At 44.7% G+C, this 11,426-nt stretch overlaps 1 protein-coding gene and 1 pseudogene across 1 annotated transcript in view; both read left to right on the top strand.

Moving 5' to 3' along the window:
• The window catches only part of Csrp3 (cysteine and glycine rich protein 3), an 18,688-nt gene extending 11,093 nt beyond the window's left edge, over window positions 1-7,595 (top strand). Inside the window, exons 3-6 of the mRNA XM_031384322.1 lie at window positions 2,086-2,254; window positions 3,896-4,028; window positions 5,104-5,197; window positions 7,286-7,595. Coding sequence (XP_031240182.1) covers window positions 2,086-2,254; window positions 3,896-4,028; window positions 5,104-5,197; window positions 7,286-7,362 — 473 coding nt within the window. The 3' untranslated portion in view covers window positions 7,363-7,595. The remainder of the gene's footprint in view (window positions 1-2,085; window positions 2,255-3,895; window positions 4,029-5,103; window positions 5,198-7,285) is intronic.
• Window positions 7,596-8,068: 473 nt separating this feature from the next.
• LOC116101233 lies at window positions 8,069-9,274 on the top strand (annotated as a pseudogene).
• The last annotated feature ends 2,152 nt before the right edge of the window (window positions 9,275-11,426 follow it).

Raw genomic sequence — 11,426 nt, 5'->3', positions numbered from 1 at the left:
CACACACACACACACACATACACACACAGAGAGAGAGAGATACAGAGAGAGAGAGAAAGATACAGAGAGAGAGAGAGAGATACAGAGAGTAAATAAAATATAACAACTTACTTTTAAAAAGCTCTTTGGAAGCCAGAATTAGCCCGAACGTGTGAGCTTCTCTTCACAAGCTGTCATGGAGAGCTGAGAGTGAGAACTAGGTAAGTCACAGGAAGTGAGGTCAGCACCAGCTCTGCAGTTCACTGCTGTGTACCAGAGGGAGTCAGTGCTATCTAACGACAAGGAAATTCACCCAGGCAGCCACTCACCAGACATTTGCAGACCTGGGCACTTTGTTGCCATCTGGACATGGTAAGGTAGAGCAGCCTGTCCTCTGGAATTCAGCATCTGAACCATCAGCAAATATGTTAGCAACTGTGGAGTGGAGGGCAGACACTGATAGCAGCAAAGTCAGACATGAGCACCTGCTTTTTATGCCTCCGGGTAAGACATTTCCCCTAGATTATTCTTTAAAGAAAAATCTGTTCTTTTAAAGATTTAAACATGTATTTGTTTTACTTTATGTATATGAGTACACTGTAGCTGTACAGATGGTTGTGAGCCTTTGTGTGGTTGTCGGGAATTGAATTTTTAGGACCTCTGCTCGCTTCTGTCAACCCCACTCACTTGCTCCGGTCAACTCTGCTTGCTCAGGCCCCAAGATTTATTTACTATTATACATAAGTACACTGTAGCTGTCTTCAGACACACCAGAAGAGGGTGTCAGATCTCACTATGGGTGGTTGTGAGCCACTATGTGGTTGCTGGGATTTGAACTCAGGAAGAGCAGTCAGTGCTCTTACCTGCTGAGCCATCTTGCCAGCCCCCCAAAAGCATTTTAAAGTCTCTCATGCTATTGGAGACTCTCTGAACAACTCGATTTTTTTTTTAAGCGGAGAATTTTTGACCAATAGGCACTTGAACAAATTCTCTCCCATACTCGCCTGTTCCAAGCTCCACAACCTTTAGCCTCTGGCCCATTCTACTTCATTGGTAATCTCAGCTCCTTCTTTTATTCCTGTTTCAATTGCACTATTTTTTAACAACAAAATGCCACTTCAGAAATACATATTAACCTGCAACAATCATACCTGTGCCAGATTGTTTACAAAGATCACTTGGAGAAACTGTTGTTGCTTTTTAAAGAAACAAATAAAAAGAATATACATGTCTTATTATTTCTGAGGTTATGATCCATTTAAAGATTATTACTATGAGCGCTTAGCAGTCATTATGGCAAAGCACTCCAGCGTTTGGTTGAGTTGTGGAAATTCTTTACGCTTTACACTGCCTTAGTGTTGTGGTGGGTAAGAGGCTGTACATGTTGAGATTGTTTTCATGCTGTAGCCTCCTGGTCAGGGAACAAACAAGGGCTGCCTGTCAAGGGTTCAGATGCAGACCTTAGTGAGCTTGAGCTGTTCAGGCAGGCTAGCTGCAACCAGCTGTCCCGGAAATGAGTAGTTGAAAAGAGGATGTCAAGAAAGGATGGGATCCCTGAGTTTGTGTGAGATTAGGAACAAATAGCATTTCCAAATCAATTTATTCTTCATGTGTGTTGTTATACATTATTCGATGATTTAACACTTTTACTTACAACTTTTAAAACCCTCAGGATTGCTTGTGTAACCCAATATTGGGTATGCCTGAGGCCCTCAGTTAAATTCTGAACACCATATGTGCATGCATGCACACATATGCACACACATATACCTACACATACATGTATAAGCTTGGTCCCTATCTCCCGACTTCCCTGACACCATTCATCATGACTCACTTGTTGGTCAGAAGCACTGTTACAAGCAGGTCCAGGACTACATGGTTGCAGCGTTTTCTGCCCCTTTCCCAAGTTATGTCAAACATAACTTGTCTCTTCTCTGAGCCCCTTTTCTCATCTGCAAAATGAGGACTCTCTTGAGAGTGACTTGGGACAAATGCTCTGAATGTTTCTGGAATCACAGATGTGGCTCTTGGCTTGGGGCTCTGAGCATCAGGTACAGATGGGGAGCTCACCTCTAATGCCCTGACCTTTTCATTTCCCTGCAGTGGCCTGCAGGAAGGCTCTGGACAGCACCACAGTGGCAGCTCATGAGTCAGAGATCTACTGTAAGGTCTGCTATGGGCGCAGGTATGGCCCCAAGGGGATCGGGTTTGGACAAGGCGCTGGCTGCCTCAGCACGGACACCGGCGAGCATCTTGGCCTGCAGTTCCAACAGTAAGTTACCACTGTGCTTCTTCTTTCTCTGTGACTCTCCAATTATCAAGACAGTTCATTCTGTTCCCATAGCAACATTTCCTAGAAGTGGGAGAATGGCCTCTATTGTTGGCTTGCCAACAATAGGAACACTCACTCTGACCAAGTCCTAACAATGTGTTGTCTCTTTGAAGACTTTCTTTAAATCATCTATCTTTCTAAAAGGTAATTACTTTTACAGGAGGTTCTTGGTTTGCATGTCAAGAGAAAACCAAGACTGTACAGATGTTTCATTATTTGGCCTTTGTAAACTGCACGGAGTCTCTTTGCTTCACCCTTGAGAGATTCTGTGTAAATCATATAAATGCAGGAGGAAAGCAATGGCCATTCTCTGTAGGCTCGCCATTAACGATTTCTTTCTTAGGTTGTAAGATGAGTAACACCTGCGAAGGGAAGGGTCTGGGGATGAGCCCCTGAAGGAAAGAATCAATTCCAATACTTTTTGTCAGCCTCCTTGACTGCTGCAGTGCTGATGCTCCCCAACACAATCCTGAGGGTGTGGGAAATCCCAAGTGTCATGACCAGCCCAGTTTCTCCACCCCAACTCCTGGTTTCACAGTTGATCACCACTGACCATGAGCCAAAATCGAAACAGTCTGACGGTGGCCGATCCATAGCTGCTGTCTGCCCAGCTGGTATCTGTCTGGGTTTAGCCCTATGGTGGTTGGCCAGAAAGATTAGCTCAACTGTGTAAGTCCCCCAGAGTGCAGTTTGTTACTTGGTCCCTTAAGAACAGAGTCATCCACCATGGAGCCTGGAAAAGTCTAGGGATGTGTGCTCACTGTTAACTAGGGATCCCCCCTGCCCCCGCCCTTTTATTTTTTCTCAATCGCCATCCCAGCTGGAGACCTTTTGTTAAAGACAAGGACGTGATGCCAACTGCACTCTCTGTCTTGCATCATTTAAAGTCCATTTTCTGCCATTGGGAAAACAGTGAAAAGTCTTTGGAGACCAGGGTTTCTTCTGAGCTCTACCAACAGGAGATGCCGACAATAATAAGTCTGTCAGCCCCTCTTTTCCTGCTATCCATATCCGCTTCAAACACTGGTAAGGCTCAGGGGATACCAAGTATGAAGGGAACATCAAAGAGTACATATGCAGGGCGCTGAGTCTTTCCTCTATTTTGGATACTGCTCTCATGGGGACAGGTGACTTTGGAATGAATGACAAGGGATAAATTGTAGTAATAGGCAACAGATTTCACCACTCAGATGTTCATCTGGCTTCATGACCATACGGAAAAACTGAAGCAAAAAGCAAATCAACAACAGCACAACAATAACAACACATGAACGTGTACAGAACCCTCACCCAGCAAAGGTGTAAAACCAGTAGAGCCGACCCACCACCCAAGTATGAAAGCAAAGGCGTAAAACCAGTAGAGCCGACCCACATTTGCCCACCCACACCAATGGGAGCTGTGTTCAGTGTTTTCACACAGTCATCATACTTATCCTGCTCAACAACTAAGACAGGTCCCAGGATTGCCCCTATTTTCCAGATGAAGAAAAAGGGGCACAGTAGACTAAAGTATGTCACATGAGATACAATTTTCATACTGTGTACCAATGGAAATCTTCATTTAATTTATGCTTTTGCCAGATCTCCAAAGCCAGCTCGAGCAGCCACCACAAGCAACCCTTCCAAGTTCTCTGCGAAGTTTGGAGAATCAGAGAAGTGCCCACGATGTGGGAAGTCGGTATACGCTGCTGAGAAGGTCATGGGAGGTGGCAAGGTAAGGTCACAGTGAGGATGTCTGGTTGAGCCAAATCTCAGATTCTCATCTCCACTGGACCTATGGGAGAACTGAAAGCGGGGACCGTGGGTGGGGTCAACTCTCATCCTCCTTAGCTCCCACAACCCATTTAGAAACCACACAGTTCCTAATTTTGTGACTGTTACCTAGTGCCCTTTGAGAGCTACAACTAGTGTACTATGTTACCATAAGAATTAATGTCCTGGAGTGGGGAGAGGCATACAGTTATCTTTATGGGTACAAAGGTGCACATGTCCCTCTCCCTCCTCCCCTAATTCTGTGTCCACTCCCTCCAGAGCTGTTAGTTCTGGAAATCCACCAGCACTCTGTACCTCAACCTGATTCCTCTAGCACACAAGTTTACTCATACACATCCTGGCTTGTGGGAAAGTCATCAAGCATACACAGAAATGTGCCTGCCCTGACGATTCTGTCTCAAGCCTGAAGTCAGGGTGTTCACCAAAGAAACTGAACTGGGGGAGGGGGATGTGTATATTCTATATATGGAGAGGGGAGCCTTGAAGGGATTTACCTAACTTGAAGCTTAGGGCTGTTCCCACACAAAGACAAGCCATTTGTAGACACACAAGAACCAATGGGCCATGCTTGACAGTTGATGATGTGTGTGAGAGGTGGCTTGCTGGAAGGCTAAGCCATGTACCTCTCTGCTATAATAGTTTACAGATAGTGAAAACAAGATTAGCTTGCCTGAGTAATTGCCTGGCTCCTCATCCCTAACTTTCTGGAACTTTAATATAAACATCACCTATGCCTATTGGGCAAGTCTTTCTTAACTAGTTTGTCCCCCAGACCTTGTCACTCAGGGGAAGCCCTTTTCTGTTGAGTTTATTCTGAAGAATCACACATGCAAATCATCATTATAAATCCACTAGCAGGGTCCTAAGAATTGCTGGCTAAAAACACTGCCTCTTATTTTCTTGAAACCCCTGGGATTATTAGTTGAGGGCCCCTTACATAAGAGAAACGCTAGGGCAGTGGTACTGCTCTGTGTGCTGCTTGCCTCCCTGATAAATAACTCTCTTGTGACTCCCAGCCCTGGCACAAGACCTGCTTCCGCTGTGCCATCTGTGGGAAGAGCCTTGAGTCTACAAATGTCACCGACAAGGATGGGGAGCTTTATTGCAAAGGTAAGTGGTTGTACAGTTTTGTTTTGTTTTTTTGAGATAGGGTTTCTCTGTGTAGCCTTGGCTGTCCTCAAACTAACTCTATAGACCAGGCTGGCCTTGAACTCAGAAATCTGCCTGCCTTTGTCTCCCAAGTGTTGGGATTAAAGGCGTGTGCCACCACTGCCTGGCTTGTACAGACTTTCTTGAAGCTTGTGTTCCCAGGGGTCTGAGGGGAGGGGAAGATGTGCCATGCTTAGAGGCTTGCCTATGTGTGCCAGGAATCAGGATGCTCAACTTCGCAGTTTGGGCTCTTGGAAGGAAGCAATACTGCTCAAGGGAAATGGTGTAGCCACTGGCTCTAGCTCTGGGCTTCCCCACTGGAAGTTTGCAGATGCTCAGGGGTTGAGGACCACAGGTACCTGGAAGGGAGATGAGGAAAAATGGTGTCCTGCCTTAGGCCTAGACAAACAGCATGGTAATCCTTCTGAAAACTCAAACATCTCTCTTCTTGTGGGAGGCATTTAGGGATGCCTGGCTGAGGAGAAGGTCACCCTGCCTCATCTGTCTGTCTCTTTCTCTCCTGACACTTCCTTCTGATGTTACAAATCATTTAGCAAGCACAGAGACCAAACTGTCTTTTGTCCTGATCCTTGAAGCCCTGCCTCTCAACCTCTTCCTCAATTCCTTGATTCTGTGCAGAGACAGCAAAGCCTAGCTCCCTCCTGACACCTAGTAAAGAAAGGTCATACTAAGGAACAAAGTTAATTTGTCCTCAGCCCTGCAGCATCTTTATTCTCCAGCTCAGAGGAATACCATCCCTTAATGATGGTGTTCAAATGCTTGTGGTGGACAGAGGAGAGTGTGTAGAGTGGGTGTTGACGGGGGTGGGCATAAAGAGGGATTGCTAATTGACACAAGGTACCAGGAATGGCAGCACATACCTGTGATCCCCACATCTGAAAGGCAGAAGAAATAGTAAGTTCAAGGCCAAGATGGCTTACACAACTGTCTCAAACAGATCCAAAAATCACAGATTGCCAAAACTTTCTCCATGACACAGGGCAGGAATTCCTGTCTGTCTAACATATATACATATATATTAGTATTATATGTGCTGTCTAACACACACACATACATATATATTAATGTTAATATATATTAATGTATTTAACTATACTCCTATCGCAGCAGCCCTCCTCTCCTCCCAATCCCCTTATCACATAGCCCTTCCCCTATCTACACTTCCCTTCTCTGAGAAGGGAGAGGCCCTCTCTGGGTATCACCCTACCTTGGCACATCAAATCACAGCAGAACTAGGAACATTCTCTCCCACTGAGGCCAAGCAAGGTGGCCCAGTTAGGGGAATGGTACCCAAGGGAGGCAACAGCTTTAGGGACAGCCTCTGTAGTAGTTGGGGACCTGCCTGAAGACCAAGCTACACATCTGCCACGTATGTATGAGGGCCTATGTTGGAATCCAAGGGTCTAGGTTAGCTGACACTGTTGGACATTTTGTGGAGTTTCTCTCCCTTTCAGGTCCTTTAATCCTTCCTCCAACACTTCCCACAAGACTTCCAGGGCTCTGTGTAATATTTGGTTGTGGCTCTCTGTATCCATTTCCAATATCTATCTATCTATCTATCTATCTATCTATCTATCTATCTATCTATCTATCTATCTATCTATCTATGTATGGACATAGATATAGATATGTTTGGGCTTGAAGGGTGATATGAGTGTGAAAAGGGCCATTCCAGGAACAGGAAGCAGCAACCTCTTAGGCAGGAGATTTTAGTACATTACAGGAGCTTCCAGCATTTCTGAGTGCCTGGTGGGTGTGGAAGGGTAGGAGGCTGGGCAGCAGCAGGGCAGACATCTGGGCAGGCAATTCTAGCTGGTTTACGTGGACTATTGTACAAGAAAGTGTCAGTAACACCGTGAAGTGCAAAGACATAATCAAAGGTTATTAGCAAATCTAGGTACAGGTTGGTTTCTTTAAAAGTTAAATTTACCCAAAAGTTACCACTGGCAAGTAAAAAGGATGATGTTCAGGCAGGACCTAAAATAGCAATGCTAATCAATCTATTCTCTCTTATCTTCTGGTTCACAGTTTGCTATGCCAAGAATTTTGGCCCCACAGGCATTGGGTTTGGAGGGCTTACACAGCAAGTGGAAAAGAAGGAGTGAAGCTGCCTGCTTTCTCACCAGCCCTGCCGGTCAACAGCAGTGCCGAGTGACCCCACAGATGTAGTTTGTCCCCAACAGCCTCCTTTGTAGGCTGGACAGCATTTCTCTTCAGAAGCAGTCATAGGCTGCACCGGAGTAACAAAAGACCACTGGAAATGTAATCTGCAATAGATGCTTCATTATTTACTAATCTTGGGGGTGGGGGAAGCAATAAATGTTTTAGTGGTACCATCTCTATCTTTGTCTTCTTTGCAGAGAGGGGAAGGAAAGGGAGAGAGAGAGAGAGAGAGAAAGAGAGAGAGAAAGAGAGAGAGAGAGGTAGAGAGAGGGGGGAGAGAGAAACACTAGTTTTTTTATTAGATATTTTCTATATTTACATGTCATATGATATCTCCTTTCCCAGTTTCCCCTCCAACAAAAAGAAAAAAAATAAAATAAAAATTAAAAAAAACAAAAACAAAAACGAAAACAACAACGACAAAAAAACCTGTTCCTTTCCCCTGCTCACCACCCCACCCTCTCCCACTTCCTGGCCCTGGCATTCCCCAACACTGGGGCATAGAATCTTCACAGGGCCAAGGGCCTCTCCTCCCATTGATGACTGACGAGGCCATCCTCTGCTACATATGCAGCTGGAGCCGTGAGTCCCACCATGTGTACTCTTTGGTTGGTGGAAACACTAGTTTTTTAAAACCAGCTTCAAAAGATGAATTTCAGAGTTAGCCATGCAAAGGAAGATGATGTCCCAGTGTTTGGACATCACTTCTCTTCCTCATAACTGAGGGAAGAGAAGAAAACAGGAGGAAATCGAGAACATGAAAGCAAATTCTGAGAGGAAAAGCAAAGCTAATAGAAGGACTGAAAGTTTGATCCTTTAGTCCTATCATGGACTTTCCAAACTTGTGGAAACTGGGAAATAACAGCAAGGCTTGGTCTATGGTCCTGTTACAAATGACAAGAAGATGGCGTTCTCTTCTTCTACAATTCCTTGGGGTTCAGCAAGTTTCTTAAAACTTCTCTTATACTGCAGGAAGAGACTGGTGCAAAGATCTCTGTCTTGGGGAAGGGTTTAACGAGAGACAAAGCCAAGGAAGAAATGTTGCACAGGGGTGGAGACCCCAGTTAAATTATGCCCATTTAAATATGGATCTGCATGTCTTCATTGAAGTCTTTGGACCTCCATGTGAAGCTTATGCTCTTATGGCCCATGCTATGGAAGAAGTTAAGAAATTTCTAGTACCAGATATGATGGATGATATCTGTCAGGAGCAGTTTCTAGAATTGTCCTACTTGAATGAAGTACCTGAACCCTCTTGTGGTCATGGTGTATCTGTGAGAGGACGAGGAGCTGCCCCTCCTCCCCCACCTGTTCCCAGAGGTTGTGGTGTTGGACCACCTAGAGGGGCTTTGGTTCATGGAACCCCAGTGAGAGGCTCCATCACCAGAGGTGCCAATGTGACTAGAGGAGTGCCACCACCACCTACTATGAGGGGTGCTCCAACACTAAGAGCTCGGACAGCTGGTATTCAGAGAATGCCTTGCCTCCCACACCTGCACCAGAAACATACGAAGATCATGGATGTGATCATACACATGCAGAACAGAGTTACGAAGGCTCTGATGGCTATTACAGCCAGAGTCAAGGGGAGTCAGAGTATTATGACTATGGACATGGGGAGCTTCAAGATTCTTACGAAGCCTATGGACAAGATGACTGGAGTGGGACCAGGCCATCACTGAAGGCTCCTCCAGCTAGGCCAGTGAAGGGAGCATACAGAGAGCACCCATATGGACATTATTAAAAACAAACAGGAGGGGAAAATATCAGTTACGAGCAAAGTTGTTACTGATTTCTTGTATCCCAGGATTCCTGTTGCTTTACCCACAACAGACAAGTAATTGTCTAAGTGTTTTTCTTCGTGGTCCCTTTCTTTTCCCTAATTCCTCCATTCTTAACTCTTCATTCTGGCTTCTGTATGTAGTATTTTAAAATGAGTTAAAATAGATTTAGGAATATTGAATTAAAAACAAACAACAAACCAAACCAAAACAAAACAAAAACTTCTCTTACATCAAATTGCTGGCCTCACTAACAAAGCAAACCAATTAGACATGTCTTTCTCTAATTCTTTGGTGGCTTGAATCTTTAAGCACTCACACCATTTTTCCCTACCTCTCTGCAATTCCTTAATTACTTGGAAAGCAGATAAAAAATATAAAACTCTTGATAAAAAGCTATGAACACTAGGCAAACCTAACAGTTTCTCCATGCTCCAAGTTCCAAGAAAAGTTATCTTTAAAAAAAGCAGTTACGTCAGGGTGGTGGTGCATGACTTTAATCCCAGCACTTGGGAAGCAGAGGCAGACAAATCTCTGAGTCTGGTCTACCAAAGTGAGTTCCCTGACAGCTAGCTAGAGCTACAAAGAAAAACCCTGTCTCAAAAACCAAAACAAAACAATGCCCTGCCCCAACCCAAACAACAAAAACCCAAGCAGTCATTTATTTACCTTATGTGGTGAGCAGGACAAGGTTCTCTGTGGATTTTAAGAGCAACACACTATTTTGAGTTTTCATAGACTCCTGGCTTGCCCAGGAGTCAGTCACATGTGTGTCGTAAGTACAGAACAATGCAACTTCAACTTCCTCTTTGTCTGATGCAGTTCAGACAGCAGCCCTACCAACTATGTGTCCAGGAGTTGAAGATAACACTGTCACCCATTAGTTTTGGCCTGCCTCTTATCTTCTCGCCCACTTCTCAAAGTCTCTTTGCTTTTGACTCAAGGGTACTTCCTGAACAAATCTCTCCATTCCCATTTGGTTAATGTACGAGTTCACTAGGGCTGCTGTAATAAAGTACAACAGAGTGGGTGGCTCAACCATTAGATAATTTCTCCTGTGCTGGAGGCTGAAAGTCCATGATCAAGGGAGTCTCATTGCTTGGCTTATCCAGGCTATCTCCTGTCTTCACATGGTCTCCCAGCCAATATGTCTATGTCTTAAAGCTGGCTTTTAATCCTTAGGACACCAGAGTGAATCAAGGCCTATATATCATACAGATATATGATCTGATCCAACCCTCATTACTTCTTTAAGGCTTTGTCTCCATATACACTCATATTCTGAGACTAGACCAGAGGACTTAACATTCTGGGAGGAAATTCCACCAAGTAAATAAAAGCCTATTATATATGGACCTTCACCCAACTTTCAGCTACACTCAGATTTAAATCTGTCCTAACATCCCCTGTACTCTCTACCCACCATGTCTTTGCTGATGCTCTTTCTGCTTGAAATTCCTGTAAAATGGAACTCCCCTCCATCTTTATTCCTTAACTTACCTAACTTTTTAACCTGGTAAACTACCATCCATCAACTCCAAGTCAAATGCTTTACAAAGCATTTTGTTTTCAAATACCTGAGCAGATGTACTCCCACAGCCAGTATACAATCTCTTTTCTTTTATTTACATTTCAAATATTATCCCCTTTCCCAGTTTCCCCCCTAAAATCCTCCTCCCCCTGCTTCTATGAGAGTGTCCCGCACCACTCCTGCCTCCCCGCCCTGGCATTCCCCTACACTGGGGCATCGAGCCTTCACAAGACCAAGGTCTCTTCTACCAACTGATATCTGACAAGGCCATCCTCTGCTACATATGCGGCTGGAGCCATGGGTCTCTCCATGCATACTCTTTGGTTTTTTTATTTTTTTATTTTTTTTATTTTAGATATTTTCTTTATTTACATGTAAATTTCTCCATTCCCAGTTTCCCCTCCAAAAAACAAAGAAACAAACAAAAACAACAAAAACAAACCCCTGTTGCCTCCCACTTCCCCATGCCTGCCACCCCGCCCTCTCCCACTTTCTGGCCCTCGCATTCCCCTACACTGGGGCACCACACCCTCACAGGGCCGAGGTCCTTTCCTCTCATTGATGATCGCATTTGCAATCCTCTACTATACACATGCTGTCAGATCAATCAGACACCTCCATGTGCAGTCCTTGGTTGGTGGTTGAGACCCTGGGAGCACTGAGGGTACTAGTTAGTTCATATTGTTGTTCATCC

This window comes from Mastomys coucha, unplaced genomic scaffold (assembly GCF_008632895.1).
Source record: "Mastomys coucha isolate ucsf_1 unplaced genomic scaffold, UCSF_Mcou_1 pScaffold21, whole genome shotgun sequence".
NCBI lineage: Eukaryota > Metazoa > Chordata > Mammalia > Rodentia > Muridae > Mastomys > Mastomys coucha.
This window is presented reverse-complemented; position numbering and strand designations above follow the sequence as displayed.